At 40.7% G+C, this 20,772-nt stretch overlaps 1 protein-coding gene across 3 annotated transcripts in view; it reads left to right on the plus strand.

Annotated features, from left to right (window-relative positions):
• Window positions 1-20,772, plus strand: part of camkk1a (calcium/calmodulin-dependent protein kinase kinase 1, alpha a) — a 120,680-nt gene that overhangs the window by 48,583 nt on the left and 51,325 nt on the right. For all 3 annotated transcript variants that reach the window (XM_036937856.1, XM_036937858.1, XM_036937857.1), the window contains exons 4-5: window positions 1,117-1,170; window positions 17,900-17,951. In XM_036937856.1, coding sequence (XP_036793751.1) covers window positions 1,117-1,170; window positions 17,900-17,951 — 106 coding nt within the window. The remainder of the gene's footprint in view (window positions 1-1,116; window positions 1,171-17,899; window positions 17,952-20,772) is intronic.

Here is a 20,772-nt window from a genome sequence, read left to right on the forward strand (position 1 = left end):
CTCAGTGATGTGTGGTGTTGGATTTGCCCCAAACAGAGCACTTTGTATTCAGGACAAAAAGTAAATTTCTTTGCCCCATTCTTTGCAGTATTTCTTTAGTGCCTTATTGCAATCAGGATGTATGTTTTGGAATAGTTTTATTATGTACAGGCTTCCTTCTGTTCACTCTGTCATTTATGTGGAGTAACTACAATGTGTTAGATCCATCCTCAGTTTTCTCCTATCACAGCCATTATTAAACTCTAACTGTTTTAAAATCACCATTGGCCTCATGGTGAAATCCCTGCGCGGTTTCCTTCCTCTCAGGCAACTGAGTTAGGAAGGGCATCTGTATCTTTGCAGTGACTGGGTGTATTGACACATTCATAATTAATAACTTCACAATGCTCAAAGGGATATTCAATGTCTGCTTTTTTTTAACACATCTTCCAATAGGTGCACTTGTTTGGGAACCATTGGAAAACCTCCCTGTTTTTTGTGGTTGAATCTGTGCTTGAAATTCACTGCTCGAATGTGAGACCTTACAATTATCTGTATGTGGGGTACAGAGATGAGGTAGTCATTTAAAAATCATGTTAAAACACTATTATTCTACAGAGATTGAGTAAACACAATTTATTATTTTTCCTTTATTTTACTAGGCAAGTCAGTTATGAACAAATTTTATTTTCAATGACGGCCTAGGAACAATGGGTTAACTGCCTGTTCAGGGGCAGAACGACAGATTTTGTACCTTGTCTGCTCTAACCACTAGGCTACCCTGCCGCCCCGCATTATTATGTGACTTGTTAAGCACATTTTTACTCCTGAACCTATTTAGGTTTGCCATAACAAAAGGGTTGAATACTTATTTACTCAAGACATTTTAGCTTTTAATTTTTAATTAATTTGTAAACATTTCTTAAAACGTAATTCCACTTTGAAATGATGGATTATTGTGTGTAGATCAGTGACACAAAATCTCAATGTAATCCATTTTAAATGCAGGCTTTAACACAACAAAATGTGAATAAAGTTAAGGGATGTGAATACTTTCTGGCACTATGTTATTGCATTGAATGATTAAATATGTTATAATATTGACATCTATCTTTTTCCTCTCCTGTGACTTTGCAGGGCTCCTACGGGGTGGTCAAACTGGCCTACAATGAGGATGACGACAAACACTATGCAAGTTGTGTGTGTGTGTGTGTGTGTGTGTGTGTGTGGCCCTCTTTCTCCTAAAAGGAGACAATTATGATCCATTAACCATTTTCAGCTCTTTGTAAAGTGGAATGCTTTGTTAGCTTGATAGGTTAATGGCCCAACTCAAGGCTTTTTATCTGCCTGCACACTGTCTTTGTTGCCCCCAGTGTGTGTGTGCGTGTGTCGTGCGTGCATGCGCATATTTGCGGCTCACGTCAATGGTGTTGATGCCAAGCAATTATGTCAGAGGGAATTGGTTCCCCGTTCCCCATGTTAGTGCTCATACTAGCAGGGAGATGGCCTGTAAATGCATGGACAATTGCATGTTATTACAGCTTTATCAGACCCTATCCCCTGCATGGTTCACAACAGAGACAGACTGGTCTTATCTGGAGAGTGATAGGGAGACAGGGGAGAGAGAGGGGGGTGAGAACGAGAGAGAAGGGGAGATAGAGGTGGACAGAGAGAGAGAGGTGTGGGAGAGATATACAGAGGGATGAGAGAAAAGGGAGTAGAGAGGGAGATAGAGGCTTGCTCCTGGCATCGGAGACCTTGCAAACACTCTCCTCTGCTCCGCTCCACCCTGGCTGCCGGAGAAGGAGAGATTGTTGACAGAAAGATGGAGATGAGGAGAAGATTGGCACCTGCCAGGGTTTAATTCTATTTCCTGGCATTCAAACTTGGCTCCACACTGTATTGATTGGATCTGTGCATCTGTGCCCACAGTGGGAGCTCAGCCCCTACACACAGACACACACACGGACCAGTAATCTTCACACACACACACACACACACACACAGAGCACAATACCAGTCACCTTATCACGGCAACGGGGAAGGCTTCCATGCAACAGAAATGCCAAGTACATATTTTGATTTTGCAACAGATTATTTTGTATTTTAGGATTTTGATGTCCAGTTTTGCATGCTAGAATCACTTAAACAAACTAGCCAGATTATCATCTCGGATGTTCTCTCTCTCTGTGTTTGTGTATGTTTGTGAGTGTGTGTGAGTGAGTGTTTCGCTCAGCCCGTGTTGTAATTACAATGCTGACGAAGCTGTTACCTTGTCTCAGCCAACGTGACTGGCAGAGGTCCAGTACCATTGAGGTCTGGCAATATTAGAGGGACTCGAGCTCTACCAGGCTCCAATCTCTGCAGCGTTCGCTCATTTCGCATACTGCTAAAAAAAAAGAGCAGTGGGGAATAATTAGGAGTATCCCTGGTCCCTGGTTTTGTCTCTGGGGCTCCAGTCTGTTGTTCGGAAGGACGCATGCATGCACACACCTCCCTGACCACTGGGCTGACAGTGTCCCTAGACTACGGGGTGGTGGATACTAGGGTTGCAAAGGGTCGGAAACTTTCCGGTAAATTTCCCAACATTTTCCATGGGAAGTGAAGCCCGGGAATTCTTAAATTCATCAAAAAAGTTAGCTTATAACGGTGAACTTTTTTTTTGTGGGATACACATAAGGCAATTCTAGGTCTTGTGGCATATTTTGGTTAAACTATCCCCAATTCAATGGAATTGCAATCCTCTGCATGCACAGTGCATTCTTCCATCACATGTACAGCTGATTCTCAAGATCTTGCACACTAATGAGATGCTATTGAGCCCACACTACTACACTGAGCCAAGGACTACATGCTTTCTGGTAAGTTTTGATTACAATACTGGGTGGGGTGAATATATTTTATTTGACATACATGATTTTTTGTTAACTAGTAAATAGTAGCCAACAGCAGAGTGTGTTAAAATCAGGCGCTGTGTTCTAAGGCACTGCATCGCACTGCTAGCTGTGACACTAGAGATGCTGGGTCCAGGCTCTGTCGCAGCTGGCCGTGACCGGGAGACCCATGGGGCGGCGTACAATTGGCCCAGCGTCGTCTGGGTTAGGGGAGGGTTTGGCCGGCAGGGATCTTCATCAGATGACACTTGTAGGACTTCATGTTACACAATACATGTATGTTTTGTTCGATAATATTTTGTCCAAAAATCTCATTTTACATTGCCGTGTTATGTTCAGTAGTTCCAAAACATGCGGTGATTTTGCAGAGCCACATCAATTCACAGAAATACTCATAATAAACATTGATAATAGATACAACTATTATACATGGAACTTTAGAAAAACTTCTCGTTAATGCAACCGCTGTGTCAGATAAAAAATAAAAAAAACTTTATGGAAAAAGCATAACCTGGGTACGGCGCTCAGAGCCCAAACCAGCCAAAGAAATATCCGCCATGTTGGAGTCAACAGAAGTCAGAAATAGCATTATAAATATTCACTTACCTTATATGATCTTCATCAGAATGCACTCCCAGGAATCCCAGTTCCACAATAAATGTTTGATTTGTTCGATAAAGTTCATAATTTATGAACACCTCCTTTTGTTAGGGCGTTTAGTAAACAACTCGAAACTCACGAGGCGCGGGCAAGTCCAGCGGAAATATCGGATGAAAATTCTTATATACTGGTCGTAGAAACATATCAAACGATGTATAGAATCCATTTTTAGGATGTTTTTATCATAAATGTTCAATAATGTCCCAACCGGAGAATTCCTTTGTCTGCAGAAAAGCAATGGAACGAAAGGTAACTTTCTCATGACCGCGCATCACGAGCCCGTGGCTCTCTGCCAGACACCTGACTCAATCCCCTCTCATTCAGCCCGCCTTCACAGTAGAAGCCTGAAACAATGTTCTAAAGACTACTGACATCGAGTGGAAGCCTTAGGAAGTGCAAGATGACCAATATCCAAAGGTCTCCTCAATAGGGGCTAAAGTTGAAAAACGACCAACCTCAGATTTCCCACTTCCTGGTTGGATTTTTTTCTCAGGTTTTTGTCTGCCATATGTGTTCTGTTATACTCACAGACATCATTCAAACAGTTTTAGAAACTGCAGAGTGTTTTCTATCCAATACTAATAATATGCATATATTAGCATCTGGGACTGAGTAGCAGGCAGTTTACTCTGGGCACGCTTTTCATTGAAAAGTGAAAATGCTGCCCCCTAGCCCAAACAAATTAAATCATAGTTTTTGCTACCATGTGGGTTTTAGTTTGCTTGAGCCTGCTAACTGAGGAGTGTTAACCTCTCTAGGGTATGTGGGACGCTAGCTGGCCAACATCCAGTGAGATTGCAGAGCGCCAAATTCAAATACAGAAATACTCATTATAAAAATTCAGAAAAGATACAACTATTTTACATAGGTTTAAAGATGAACTTCTTGTGAATCAAACCACTGTGTCAGATTTCAAAAATGCTTTACGGCGAAAGCATACCCTACAATTATTTGAGAACATAGCCCAGCAGACAAATCATTAAACAGTAGCCAGCCAAGTAGAAGAGTTACACAAGTCAGAAATAGAGATAAAATGAATCACTAACATTTGATGATCTACATATGGTTGCACTCAGAAGACATTCATGTATTCAATAAATGTTCCTTTTGTTCGATAAAGTCTCTCTTTATATCCGAAAACCTCTGTTTTGTTTGCGCGTTTTCTTCAGTAATCCACAGGCTCAAACGCAGTAACAACAGGCAGACAAAAAATCCAAATTGTATCCGTAAAGTTCATAGAAACATGTCAAACGATGTTAATATTCAATCCTCAGGTTGTTTTTAGCCTAAATGATCAATAATATTTCAACTGGACAACAACGTTGGTAAACAAGAAAGGCACTCTCTCGGTCGCGCACATGAAAAAGCTCTGTGACATGGCAGGGTCCACTCATTCAGACTGCTCTTACTCCCTCATTTTTCAGAATACAAGCCGGAAACAATTTCTAACAACTGTTGACATATAGTGGAAGGCATAGGAACTGCAATTTGAGTCCTAAGTCAATAGATACTGTAATGGCATTGAATAGAAAACTACAACAACAAAAAATCCTACTTCCTGAATGGATTTTTCTCAGGTTTTCGCCTGCCAAATCAGTTCTGTTATACTCAGACACTTTAGAGTGTTTTCTATCCAAATCTACCAATTGTATGCATATCCTATCTTCTGAGCCTGAGTAGAAGGCAGTTTAATTTGGGCACGCTTTTCATCCAAAATTCCAAATGCTGCCCCCTACCCTAGAGAAGTTAATTCACCTGTTTCCATACATGTTTCATTTTAAAAGATGTATCTTACAAAGGAGTTGTTTAATCTAACTGCTTAACTTTATCTGTACATTGAAATGTATTTGGGATATTTTTACTTTTTTTTCTCATCTATACAGGAAAATGCCAAGGGCATTATCTGATGTGTGGAGACATTTCACTGCAGCTAATGTAGAAGGAAAAGCTGTGTACATTTGCAAATACCGTGCCAAATCATATGGGAAGAATGCAACAAAATCACCTGGAAAAGGAGGGAATCACCTGGCCAAGTGCAGTAAGTTCCCTCGGCGCTCACAACAAGCAACCTCTGACAAAAGTCCATCTACTTCTATTTGAGGGGAAAATTATGAATTAGACACCTTATCGATAGCAACAGCTCATGGTCCTCCTGGAATCAGAAGTTTTGACTCAATGAAGGAATGTAGTCAGAGAAATGCTGATGAATGTCTTGCACGAGCTGTGTTGGCAACTGGTTCACCTCTGATGCTCACAGGCAATGTGTATTGGAAGAGATTTCTGAAAGTTCTTTTCCCAGCATATAACCCTCCAACCAGACATGCTTTATCTACTAATTTGCTGGATGCAGAGCCCAAGTGAAGGTCAGGCAAATCATAGAGAAAGCAGACTGTAATGCAATCATCTCTGATGGGTGGTTGAAAGTTCGTGGGCAAGGAATAATTAACTACATCATCTCCAACACTCAACCAGTATTCTACAAGAGCACAGACACAAGGGACAACAGACACACCAGTGTCTACATTGCAGATGAGCTGAAGGCATTCATCAATGACCTTGGACCACAGAAGGTATTTGCTCTCGTGACAGACAATGCTGCGAACATGAAGGTTGCTTGGTCTAAAGTGGAGTCCTACCCTCACAGCACACCCATTGGCTGTGCTGCTCATGCATTGAATCTGCTCCTCAAGGACGTTATGGCACTGAAAACAATGGACACACTTTACAAGAGAGCCAAGGAAATGGTTAGGTATGTGAAGGGTCATCAAGTTATAGCAGAGATCTACCTTACCAAGCAAAGTGAGAAGAATAAGAGCACCACATTGAAGCAGCTCAGCAACACCCATTGGGGTGGTGTTGTCATTGTGTTTGACAGTCTCCTGGAGGAGAAGGAGTCTCTCAAAGAAATGGCCTAATCACAGTCTGCCGATATGGACAGCCCCATCAAGAGGATCCTCCTGGATTATGTATTTTGGGAGAGAGTGGTAAGCAGCCTGAAACTCCTGAAACCTATAGCTATGAGGGCACAAGGCGAGACACAGATGCAGACACAGGAGGCAGATGGTTAGAGTCTAAGATGTTTATTAACAATCCAAAAGGGGTAGGCAAGAAAATGGTTGTGGACAGGCAAAAGGTCAAAATCAGTTCAGAGTGGTACAGAATGGCCAGGCTCGAGGTCAGGGCAGGCAGAATGTGCAGGCAGAATGTTCAGGCAGGCGGGAATGGAGTCCAGAAAAACAGGCAAAGGTCAAAACCGTGAGGACTAGTAATAGAAAAGCAGACAATCACAAGGACAGGTGAAACAGATCAGGGCGTGACAATAGCAGCAGCCACTGCACGGATTGAGGGAGACAGTGCCATCCTGTCTGAAGTTCAGACTCTGCTTGCAGATGTAAGAGAAGAAATCCGTACTGCCCTGCCCACTTCACTGTTGCTCCAAGCAGAGGAAACTGCTTCTGAAATGCAACAAAAAGCATGAAGACTTCTGCCTGAAGCCCATACACGCCACAGCGTACATGTTGGACCCCAAGTAGACTGGCAAAAGCATCCTGTCTGGTGCAGAGATCAACAAGGCCTATGGTGTCATCACTACCGTGTCTCGCCACCTTGGCCTGGATGAGGGCAAGTTTCTTGGCAGTCTGGCGAAGTACACTTCCAAGCAAGGACTTTGGGATGGAGATGCAATGTGGCAGTCGTGCCAACATATCTCATCAGCCACCTGGTGGAATGGGCTTTGTGGATATGAGGCTCTTTCCCCTGTTGCCTTCATTATCCTCCAAATCCCACCAACATCAGCCACCTCAGTGCGCAACTGGTCCTTGTTTGGGAACACACACACCAAAGCACGCAACAGGCTGACCAATACAAGGGTTGAAAAATTGGTGGACATCTGGGCAAATTTGAGGCTTTTTGAGCCTGACAACAAGCCATCCTCAACAAGGTTGGAACGTGACAGTGAAGGTGAGGCCTCAGAGTCTGATGTTCAAGAGGTGGACATTGAGGAGGTCCAGGGAGAAGACATGGAAGCCTGACAGGAAGACAACCTAAGCTTTAGTTTCTAGACTATCATTTTACAGGTGTATGTTGAAAATGTTTTTGGGAGATGCGATGGATCATTGGGGATCATTCAATATTCCCTTTATTTTCTGGTTCAGTGACATCATCCCATGTGAAGAGTCAACTCATTTAATAATTGAAGTTCAATTCGTAACTAAATCGTTTTTTTGTTTTTTTTCTATTGGTAGGATTTCATTTGCAAGTATGTCTACTTAGACATAAGACATTGATAAGGTAAAAAAAAAAAGTTTATGTTTCTGTCTCCATATGATGTGGTAAATATATCCAATGCAAAAAATATCTACATTTAAATGGTATTAATATTAATTTGCATATAATTCCGCTAATTCCCATATATTCCTGTTAATTCCTCTATTCTCCCGTTAATTCTCATATATTCCCGTTAATTCCCATGGACATTTTCCATCTCTGAATATTCCCCAAAATGTGCAACCCTAGTGGATACAATACACACTGTAAAAATGTTCTAATGACTAACAACCGGTTCCAGCCTCCACTGCTATGGAAATGGTGTACTACAGCAGTGGTTGTGGTTGTCACTGTCTGTCCTCAACGTGTCTGCTGGAGGCAGCAGGCAGGGGGCCAATAAAATATCCTGTTGTCCTTTTACAAGTCATGGATGGAGGATAAAAGCGACATGAATAAGGATATGAGGGTGCAACAGGAAGGGATCGCCAGGAGGCGACCTGCATGGTGTCAGCTGTACAGTACACCACTGTAAACAAGGAGGTTGTTACATTTGATCATTTAAAGTCACTGTCCAGTGTTTTCATTGCCTATAATTAAAGGAACATTTCAAATGTTTTTAAACTTCATATTCATCATCTCCAGCACCACCCTAACATCAACATATGTGAAGATTGCACGTTTCTATGTTTTGTAGTATAAAAGATAAAGGAAGAGAAGTGTTTCCAATGACATCAACCAAATAGTAGACAATTAGTAGACAACTAGTTGGCAACGCCTACTCATAATTGATTAAAATCACATGATGCACACCTTGGAAACACTTATCTTCCTCCAATTTTTACTACAACACCTAGAAATGTAAAATTCTCACATATGTTGATGTTAGGATGGTCCTGGAGATGAATATGACATATCATTTATTTTATTGTTATTACAATATGAGTGAAATTGCTTTACTTACAAAATGTATTTATTAAGTATGTTAAAAAGCTGCTTTTCTGTGTTTAAATAGTGTGGGAATATCCCAACAACAGAATGGTGTGGGTGTATAGTGGTCATGAAATATATTAATGACAATTAAACATCACATTATATGAGGAAATAGCAAGCATTTTTAAACTGTCTGTTTGACATACAAGTTTGAGGTGTGTTTTTTTAGTGTTTTTTCTTTCATTTATGCTTTGTAAACAAATAATTGTATAGGACTAGTCAACAACATTATTTGGGTATGAGTTAACAGAATATACACATTTATAGTGAGATTCTCGCTGGACAGTTACTTTCAAATGTAAATTAAGTTATTTACCAAGTGAACACTCTTAACCAGAGTGACAAAGAGTGCATTCAATTGAAGGAGAGCAGTTCTGGAAACCCTACTGTAGTAGTAGATCAGTGAGATGGTATTTTCTGTCAGTGTTATTTAAATCTGTGTGATTGAAGAAGCATTTTGCTATCTCTTCATGCATTTGTAATCCAGCCTAATTGCACTGTCAGCTTATTGCCACGGGCTCATTGTGTTCTCTCTGGCTCTGTAGTAGTCATAGTAGTAGTGCACTCCCTACCCCGTAGTGTTTTGAAAACAGCAGTTTTGCCTGCATAGGACACACATACACACATGGTTTTCCCCTGACACACCTTTTAATATGCATGACTTTCTCTTCCCTCTCTCTTGTCTCTTCCCTAGTTTCCCTCGCTTTGCTCTGACAAACCAATGCTCCTCAACTTGTCAGCACTACAAATACTCTGTAAATCCCTTTACCAAGGGAGGGATTGTCCTTGAACTCAAGAAAATATAATTTATTTCTGTGGTGGAGAATTCAGATTATGTACGGCTCTTAGCAGTTTGTGTCCTTTAGGAATATTACTTTTATCTGTTGAGAGTCATCAGGACCACCCCAGGCCTTTTGAAAAGCAGATAAGACATATAGGACATCAGTGGACGACTACAGTCGTATATAACTACAAATTTCATCTTGTTCCAAATTTACTTCGATTTGAAATGACCTTTTCAAATTTCTTACATTGAGTTACAAGCAATTAAATAAATACCCTGTAAGTCAAGAAATAAAGTTGGTTCAATAACTTGAAATAATGTCCAAACATATTCTTTACACAAGACTTTCAGATCTAGTTGCCACAATATCATAACCAAGCATTGGCTACCTTAATATATCAGGCTCGTTGCTAGAGGGTTTCCGAAAATGTGGCGCCCGACAACATGACCGGACCCATATGCAGTGAGTGCATAACTCATTAGGGCATCCGGCCGTGGTGCTCAGAATGACAGAAATCACATTTAGATTATGGAAGTAGCGATTTTATCATGTAAATCTTGGTGGGGCAAACATTTTTAAAAGTGGGATGCATGCAAGGAAAACCACTACACAACACTAAACAATACATACATTTCACTATAACGGTAACAAACGGTTCCCACAAACTGTTACGGCCTTCATAAAGCTGACCCAACAGCAGTCCCAACATCTTACCACTGCTACACCTGACTATCAGCGGAGCCTTGTCTGGCGGTGAAACAGTTCATTCAGCCTCATTTACTGTTTAAACAAAAACATAGCTGATATAGCTGATTTACTTAAACAAATGTGGTTTCTACTGACAATTGAGGCGTATAAACTACGACAAGCGGATAAGAGGCAATCTGTAATTTTGATTAAGACATTAATGAGCGAGCTAGGACAGACGTAGTCAATATAACTATTTGTTTAGCACTTTGAAATGTACAGTGACAGAATTCAGAACATGGGCCGTTCTTACAGTGTTATCCCTGTACACCAAGTCAGAACCGTAGGGTAAATAAAGGGGGCATATAAGCAGACAATGAAAGCTCTTACAATATTAATTTATTACATTTCTCTAAAATAGGTTATAGGATACATGTGCACCAAGTCAGAACAGTAGGCAAAATTAAGAGGGGTAAATAGACTAAATTATTAGGGTGAGGTACATGGACTACTAACAACTTACTACACAACGTACATTTAGTATTACTTTCTTAGCTACAGTATACATATCTCCCTGGCATATTACATAATTTATGCAGCAACATACAATACATTTTTGGACACATCTTGTTGTGCTGTGCTCACTTGAACAGGAAGGTGGTCCTTCGTGGGCAAATTCTGTCATCGAAGTCTGGCATTCTCTGGATTCATAAAAGCAGTTGAATCATGATGATGTCGTTGCTCTTCAGGTCGTAGCTCTAGAAAGAGGAATTTACAATTCCGAGTTGGATGACAGTTCAAACCGTATTTTCCCAGTCGGAGCTAATTTATTCCCGACTGCCCAGTTGTCTTGAATTCACTGAAGTCAAGTTTTCGCAGTTCCGATTTAGTAGTTGTTTTGAGCGCGTCACAAACCATGCTTCATTGACAGCATGGCCAATGTTGAATGTTTATAATTTTAAACATGGAAAATATCCCCTATAATGTCAGATTTGGGACCACACAGCCACTCCACTGAATAGCAGGCTAGTGATTGCTTTGCAATGCTTGCAGTTAGCCACTGTCACTGATTCCTTCCAAACCACTCATTGTTGAATTTGCTATTTCCAACTTGTTGTTTAATGTTTATGTCCAATGGCAGATGAGCACCGATATGTTTTATCTATAATTTCTCTTCATTATTTACAGTGCCTTGCGAAAGTATTCGGCCCCCTTGAACTTTGCGACCTTTTGCCACATTTCAGGCTTCAAACATAAAGATATAAAACTGTATTTTTTTGTGAAGAATAACAAAACAAGTGGGACACAATCATGAAGTGGAACGACATTTATTGGATATTTCAAACTTTTTGAACAAATCAAAAACAGAAATTATTCAGCCCCTTTACTTTCAGTGCAGCAAACTCTTTCCAGAAGTTCAGTGAGGATCTCTGAATGATCCAATGTTGACCTAAATGACTAATGATGATAAATACAATCCACCTGTGTGTAATCAAGTCTCCGTATAAATGCACCTGCACTGTGATAGTCTCAGAGGTCCGTTAAAAGCGCAGAGAGCATCATGAAGAACAAGGAACACACCAGGCAGGTCCGAGATACTGTTGTGAAGAAGTTTAAAGCCGGATTTGGATACAAAAAGATTTCCTAAGCTTTAAACATCCCAAGGAGCACTGTGCAAGTGATAATATTGAAATGGAAGGAGTATCAGACCACTGCAAATCTAGCAAGACCTGGCCGTCCCTCTAAACTTTCAGCTCATACAAGGAGAAGACTGATCAGAGATGCAGCCAAGAGTTCCATGATCACTCTGGATGAACTGCAGAGATCTACAGCTGAGGTGGGAGACTCTGTCCATAGGACAACAATCAGTCGTATATTGCACAAATCTGGCCTTTATGGAAGAGTGGCAAGAAGAAAGCCATTTCTTAAAGATATCCATAAAAAGTGTCGTTTAAAGTTTGCCACAAGCCACCTGGGAGACACACCAAACATGGTGAAGAAGGTGCTCTGGTCAGATGAAACCAAAATTGAACTTTTTGGCAACAATGCAAAACGTTATGTTTGGCGTAAAAGCAACACAGCTGAACACACCGTCCCCACTGTCGAACATGGTGGTGGCAGCATCATGGTTTGGGCCTGCTTTTCTTCAGCAGGGACAGGGAAGATGGTTAAAATTGATGGGAAGATGGATGGAGCCAAATACAGGACCATTCTGGAAGAACCTGATGGAGTCTGCAAAAGACCTGAGACTGGGACGGAGATTTGTCTTCCAACAAGACAATGATCCAAAACATAAAGCAAAATCTACAATGGAATGGTTCAAAAATAAACATATCCAGGTGTTAGAATGGCCAAGTCAAAGTCCAGACCTGAATCCAATCGAGAATCTGTGGAAAGAACTGAAAACTGCTGTTCACAAATGCTCTCCATCCAACCTCACTGAGCTCGAGCTGTTTTGCAAGGAGGAATGGGAAAAAATGTCAGTCTCTAGATGTGCAAAACTGATAGAGACATACCCCAAGCAACTTATTAACTATTATTAACTTAAGGGGGCTGAATCATTTTGCACGTCCAATTTTTCAGTTTTTGATTTGTTCAAAAAGTTTGAAATATCCAATAAATGTCGTTCCACTTCATGATTGTGTCCCACTTGTTGTTGATTCTTCACCAAAAAATACAGTTTTATATCTTTATGTTTGAAGCCTGAAATGTGGAAAAAGGTCTCAAAGTTCAAGGGGGCCGAATACTTTCGCAAGGCACTGTATCTTCATATGACAAGGATTAAAAAGGATTTGCCTGTAGATTGTCAACTTGATTCATGATGATGACTTCTAGCTAAGATTTTGAAAGTATGATGTTGACATGATCAGTCTAATCAAAGCTATTGTACATATAACGTGATTTGACGTCATTTGGTGGCCAATGACCTTGAGCCTTCTTGGATGGGCACTTCTAATGTAACTCTATGGCAGCACCCAAGGGGCTACAATTTTCTAGCGCTACCCTTAGACTTGGCGGTAACGTAGTGTCCCCATGAGTGACAGACACTGAGCTAATCACGGCGCAACGCTCCATATTTTCTGCTGGCTTGCCCCACCACCACAGAAAGCACTGAGCTAGGCTGAAACACCAGCATTTTGGAGCTGCCTTACTCGACAACAAAAAAACATGTTTGTATGCAGCTTTATTAACTCAATGATATATAATATTTTTACTTTGTTTGCAAACTGATATCTATACCAAAATAACATGCAAAACGGGAAAAAAACCAAATGTATAAATACATTGAAGGGTCGCCACTGAATTATGGTATTGCATTTTAACTGAACATGCAACTTGTGTAATGAAGCAGCCAATAAAAATATAATTTTCAAACATTTGCTAAAATGCAATTTGCTGGAAAACACCCTTTAAAAAGTGCAGCTGGGAAAAGTCCATTCTAAACAGCACACCTGATAGCGGTTCCATATGTAACAGAGATGAAAATCTCTGTTAGAAACATAGAAAGAGGGGGAATCTAAAAATGCAACAACTAGGATGGGTTGCTAATATTACTAGGGTTGTGCCTTTGGTTTCTGTGCTTTTGGCTTCATTGTGTGAATTGTTTGTCCTTTTTATATATTTTTTTTAATCAATTCCCCATTACATATGTCACCATTTAGTAAATGTACCATTAATCCCTGTCATTTGGTTACATACATTTCAGTTAATGCATGTATTAATTACAGTCATTTACCGTTCTCATTCTGGGAATGGAAACATTGTTTGCGGAGTTCTAAACCTGCTACAGTTGGGAAACGTTTTTGGTTTATTTCATAACCATCATTTTTGAGATTTTTAAATGTTTTCATTGTCCTTTGTTTGGAGTGCTCAATGTGAGCAATGAACATGTCTGGTTTCTCTGGCCTGATAATGTTGAGGGAGCACGTGTGTAACAGTTTAGCTTCCGTCTCTCTCCTCGTCCCTACCTGGGCTCGAACCAGGGACTCTCTGCACACATAGACAACAGTCACCCTCGAAGCATCGTTACCCACGCTCCACAAAAGCCACGGCCCTTGCAGAGCATGGGGAACAACTACTTCAAGGTCTCAGAGCGAGTGACGTTACCGATTGAAACACTATTAGCGCGCACCCTGCTAACCAGTACCTGGCCTACAATGTGGACATTTAGGAAAGTGTTTAACATTCATTGCGAATTATAATATATTAAAACTATTGTTCCTCACACTAAGCTATTTGAAAAATCCCCTCAAATAATCACCAATCCTTGATGTGAAAAATCAATGGCAATGAGTTCCATGCGACCATTTCTTTAGCTGCCAATGGATCACGGTGTATCAATGTGTCCATATGGCAGAGGCTGGTGATCTGGCATTAGTTTACTTTTCAATTTGTATCATTTTAATTCCGATTTTTATAAATAACCACGTGACAATGATTTTGAGAAATGAAACATTATTGAAATGAAACTGTTCCACAAAAATGTGCATATGAAAATCATAACTGACACGCAGAACGGTAGAAATGGTAGGATAAATTGTAAGCTTCCCCAAACGTGGAAATCATGCGCTGCCTATAAAGTCTTTATTTGCCTCCATGTTGGTCAGATTTTTCCTATAGGCTACTTTGGAGCAAGGCAAGACATCCCTAATAATATGAAAGTATGTATTCAGGTTTTAAACGATTAAGTATGTTTTCAAAATGCATACTGCCTTCAGCAGCAATGCATACTGCCTTCAGCCTTCAGCATACTGCCTTCAGTGTACTGCAAATACCATTTGCGAAATAAAAATAGTAGCTATTTTTTAGTCGTGCACCAAAGCTGTTTTTAACACGCGATTGCATTTAGGATGAATGGGCTTATAAAAGCACATGTTTTTACTCCAGCAGCAACCAGCTGAGGAGCTGCAGAAGAAATCCTGCTCAAAATAGGTTCTGTATGCTGTGCGCGTGTCATAGTTGGATAAATAAGATACATGATGACTGACGAAATACACACAGGCCAATTTAATAGCACTAAATTATTAACCAATAGACCAATAATTATTTGATTTCAGACAAATTGAATAGAATAAGTTGAACGAAATAAGTGTTTTCAATCATTGCAATCAGTAAAACCTCTTCAGGTGAACAATAGCTTCATCCCACTTTTTACAGTGTATAAAATCAAATCAAATTGTATTTGTCACATGCTTTGTAAACAACAGATGTAGACTAAGAGTGAAATGCTTACTTACAGGCCCATCCCAACAATGCAGAGAGAAAAAATAGAGAAATATTAGAAAAGTAAAACACGTAATAATAGATATATAATGAGTAACAATAACTTGGCCATATACTAGTGGTAGCAGTACAGAGTGGATGTGCAGGGATACGAGGTAATTGAAGTAGATATGTACATATACTAGGAATAAAGTGACAAATAATAAACAGTAGCAGCAGTGTATGTGATGAGTCAAAAAAGTTAGTGCAAAAGGGGTCATGCAGCTAGTCCAGGTAGCTATTTCACTGACTATTTAGCTTTATCTTGTGGCTTGAGGGTAGAAGCTGTTCAGGGTCCTGTTGGTTCCAGATGCAGTGAGTCAATATGCTCTCAATGGTGCAGCTGTAGAACCTTTTGAGGATCTGAGGGCCCTTGCCAAATCTTTTCAGCCTTCTAAAGGGGAAGAGCCATTGTCGGGCCCTCTTCACGACTGTGTTGGTGTGTTTGGACCATGGCTGATCCTTAGTGATGTGGATACAGAGGAACTTGAAGCGCTCGACCCGTTCCACTAAATCCCTGTTGCTGTGAATGGGGGTGCTCGGCCCTCCGTTTCCTGTAGTCCACGATTAACTCCTCTTTCTTGATGACATTGAGGGAATGGTGGTTGTCCGGGCACCACACTGCCAGGTCTCTGACTCCCTCCCTATAGGCTGTCTCATCAGGTGATCAGGCACACCACCGTCGTGTTGTCGGCAAACTTAATGATGGTGTTGCAGTCGTGCAGGGCCACGCAGTCGTGGGTGAACAGGGAGTACAGAAGGGGACTAAGCTAGCACCTTAGAGGGGCCCCCGTGTTGAGGGTCAGCATGGCGGATGTGTTGTTGCCTACCCTCACCACCTGGGGGCGGCCCGTCCAGGATCCAGTTGCAAAGGGAAGCGTTCAGTTCCAAGGTCCTTAACTTAGGGATGAGCTTGGAGGGCGCTATGGTGTTTAACGCTGAGCTATAGTCAATGAACAGCATTCTCATGTTGATGTTCCTTTTGTCCATCTGGGGCCGTGTGGAGTGCAATAGAGATTGCGCCATCTGTGGATCTGTTGGATCTTGAATAGGCTCCAATGTTGTGATCTTTGACACATGCAGGGAATAACTAGCAACACTACTAATGGTGGTACTGTAGCAGTGGAATTAACAGAATGAAAAAACATCTCTCCTCTGAGATATGCACTATCCATTCATCCTTTTCATCCGCTGAACAACGACTAGTCTGATGTCCCTGACATTACACACAGAATCAGGGAATGTACTAGCATGGTGGTGTTACTGGGAGAAATAGAAATGATCTCCTATAAAATATGCACCATCCATGGTCCTTCATCATCGTGTCTGAACAGCATCTGATGTCCTTAACATTACACACACAGGGAGAATATGAATGCTTCCATTAATAATGCTGTGTGATGCTTTCAGATGGGTCTTATTCATTAGCCAACACAAAAATACATTTAATCCGCAGGTGCAAGGAATTAACACCTAATTAGTGCTATAGAGGAGAAGGTAATTAGATGTGTGTGTGTGTGCCACTGAAGGAACTGGGCTCTCGCATCATTTGAACACCAGAATACTCTGAAGATGTGATGTCACAGAATGTTTTTAATTCTATCCTGAGCTGAAGGATTGAAAGACCTTACTTACAGAAGAAAGTGTAGGATTGAACTTCAATAGCATTACTGTAGGTAACTAGTTAATGAGTTTATATTTGAATGTATGGCCAGTGGCCACCGCACCTTGTAGACCTTCTGCATGGTAACAAACTGTAGGCTCCAGTATTGGACCATCAGCTGGCTTCCTGGAGTCATTACCATAACTGTATTCTACATGGTAGCTAGTAGAGTTAAACTAGTCACTAACAGAAGTCAACTCTTCCTTAACAGAAGCATTGTTCCACCGTGTATCACTTCCTTTCTAGAGTAATTTATGCAATCACTTACCCACCTGCAGAGTGAGTGGTACTGGGAATTTTAAGAACGTCATTAGCACAAGAAACAATATTTATGAAAGCTTTTCTTTTATTAATATGGAAATGAATCCAGGAAGTTAGAGATGTTATTATGCCATCCATTTCACTAGAAATTAGGATGCTTTGACTGCGAGTGTCACGCCGACCATTGTGTACTGAACGCTAATGAATATGACATTTATTGAATGCCGATGGATGGATGGATAAATAAATGGATGGATTAATGAATTAACAAACATTATTGAATAAACTTGATGTACTCAAATCTGTTCTGCACTAAAGTGCACTGTATGGTGTGTGTGTGTGTTTTATTGTTATAGTGATTCAACTAATAGTGAGTGAGTGACCAGAATGAAATAAATGGCATGTTAGCTCACCAATATCACCAATCTCATCCCCCTCTCCTTCTCTTCCAGGCCATGAAGGTGGTGTCCAAGAAGAAGCTGATGAAGCAGTATGGATTCCCACGTACGTGGAACACGGTTTGGCTTTTACACATTCAACACTCATTGGTCTCTGGTCCTCTGGAGCTCAGTTGGTGACTTTGATTTCCCTGTACCACCCACACATAAACAATGTATACACGCATGACTGTAAGTCATGTTGGATAAAAGTGCCTTCTAAATGGAATATATTATATAATTACAATCCAGCTCGAAGGACCATCAAAGAAAGGATACAGATAGGATGTTAAGTTGTGTGACCACATGCTCCAGATTGGGCAGGGCATTCACACATTTCAGTCCCGCGTCCTGCAACCAAACAATCCTGCATTTTATCAACAAATTAAAACACCACTAATTTACAAAAACAGGTTGATTTGTCCTGTATTTCAGTCATACATTCCAACCTGTCTTTTGGGGTTGCACTTATGACAAGATATACAGTGCATTCGGGAAAGTATTCAGACCCCGTTACTTTTTCAGTGTTACAGCTTTATTCTAAAATTAATTACATCGTTTTTCCGCCCTCATCAATCTACACACAATGCCCCATAATGACAAAGCAAAAACAGGTTTGTAGAAATGTTTGGAAATGTATTAAAAATAACAAACTGAAATATAACATTTACATAAGTATTCAGACCCTTTACTCAGTACTTTGTTGAAGCACCTTTGGCAACGATTACAGTCTCAGGTCTTCTTGGGTATGACTCTACAAGCTTGGCACACCTGTATTTGGGGAGTTTCTCCCATTCAGCTCTGCAGATCCTCCAAGCTCTGTCAGGTTGGATGGGGAGTGCCGCTGCACAGCTATTTTCAGGTCTCTCCAGAGATGTCACCTTCCTGACCAAGGCCCTTCTCCCCCGATTGCTCAGTTTAGCCGGGCGGCCAGTTCTATGAAGAGTCTTTCTGGTTCCAAACTTTTTCCATTTAAGAATGATGGAGGCCACTGTGTTCTAGACCTTCAATCCTGCAGAAATGTTTTGGCTACCCTTCCCCAGATCTATGCCTCGACACAATCCTGTCTCGGAGCTCTACGGATAATCCCTTTGACCTCATGGCTTGGTTTTTGCTCTGACATGCACGGTTAACTGTGGGACTTTATAGAGACAGCTGTGTCCCTTTCCAAATCATGTTTAATCTATTGAATTTACCACAAGTGGACTCCCAGAAAGTTGATGAAACATCTCAAGGATGATCAATGGAAACAGGACACACTTGAGCTAAATTTTGAGTCTCATAGCAAAGGGTCTGAACACTTATGTAAATAAGGTATTTCTGTTTTTTATTTTTAATACATTTGCAAAAATGTATAAAAACCTGTTTTCGCTTTGTGATTATGTGGTATTTATTGTGTGCTGATTGATGAATAAGGCACAAAATGTGGAAAAGGGAAAGGGGTCTGAAAGCTTTCCGAATGCACTGTATATCATAAGGATGTGGCACTGGTGATGTAAAACACTTCTCCAATTGCTGCCAATTGCTGTTGAGATCTGTTATTCTGTGCAGCGCAAAATCGAGACGTGGGCCAATGTCATATCGTCAACCAATCACATTTGTCAAATAGTTTTGGGCAAAATTCCAGCTAAATTTGGAGAGAACAGCTTGGAGAGGACTACTTACGAAGAGCTACAAAAGTAAGGAGGCCTAAGTCACTATTATTCGAGTCACAGGCATGTCTCAAGTCACAAGATCCCGTTCTCAAGTCGACTCCCAAGTACAATGTGTCGAGTCAAGTCCAAGACGTGCATTCTAAGAGCAGGTCGCTGCGCAAATGTAGCTTGTCATTATAGCCATAAACGGTGATGCATTTTCAAAACACAAGATATAGAAATAACCTGGGTTTTAGACCTGCATTTTGAGCTGAAAGTAATTTATGTTAGCACTCAGTATCAACTAAGGATATCATGTCACATTTTCACTTCTCTGGAGTCCAGAGCAAGCAGGATCATATGGTCTACCTGTACACAGCGGAGGATGCAAGATCTGATGGAAAGCATGATTTGTCTAGCTTTTTTCTTCCTTACAAATATTGTAATTCATTTGTCAGAATATGTTACATCTTCATCCCATAATTATTGCAGGTAGTACGATGTTACAGCTATCTCTAGACACATAACCACTGAGGTATATAATTAGAAACGCACCCGAACTAGGCCTATTTGAAATATGAAAATAATCAGTGGAATCATCACCAGGTCTGGCAAAGATGTGTCTGTAGCAGATTGCTAAACTGTATTTTATATGGATAATATGAGTGTAGGTAGTCTACTCTGTTTTTGCCATGAAAACCCATAGAAAATGAAACAACCGCTTTCAGGTCACTAATCTGGATATGTTGTCACGGCCGTCATGGGAAAAAGACCAAAGCGCAGCGTGATAAGCGTACATGACTTTTAATTTCGGAATGACGCCAACAAAACAAGACACAAACGTGACGCTTACAGGGCTAAGTGCCACAAACAAAGTTAACTACCCACAACAAAAGGAGGGAAAAAGGGCTACCTAAGTATGATTCCCAATCAGAGACAACGATAGACAGCTGTCCCTGATTGAGAACCATACCCGGCCAACACATAGAAACACAAATGATAGAAATAAAGGACATATAATGCCCACCCAAATCACACCCTGACCAAACCAAAAAGAGACTTGGAAAAAAGGCTCTCTAAGGTCAGGGCGTGACATATGTTCGCACATTTTTGTGTGCCAATGCTGATGACTGGTCATTGGTCAACAGTCAAAACAAGCAAATCTTTGGTTCTGAAGATCAGATTGTTTTTGAAACAAGATTTGGTGCAATGCTGTAGGCCTATGTTAGTGATCTGATTGAATAAGCAAAAGTA

This window comes from Oncorhynchus mykiss, chromosome 12, assembly GCF_013265735.2.
Source record: "Oncorhynchus mykiss isolate Arlee chromosome 12, USDA_OmykA_1.1, whole genome shotgun sequence".
Classification (NCBI taxonomy): Eukaryota; Metazoa; Chordata; class Actinopteri; order Salmoniformes; family Salmonidae; genus Oncorhynchus; species Oncorhynchus mykiss.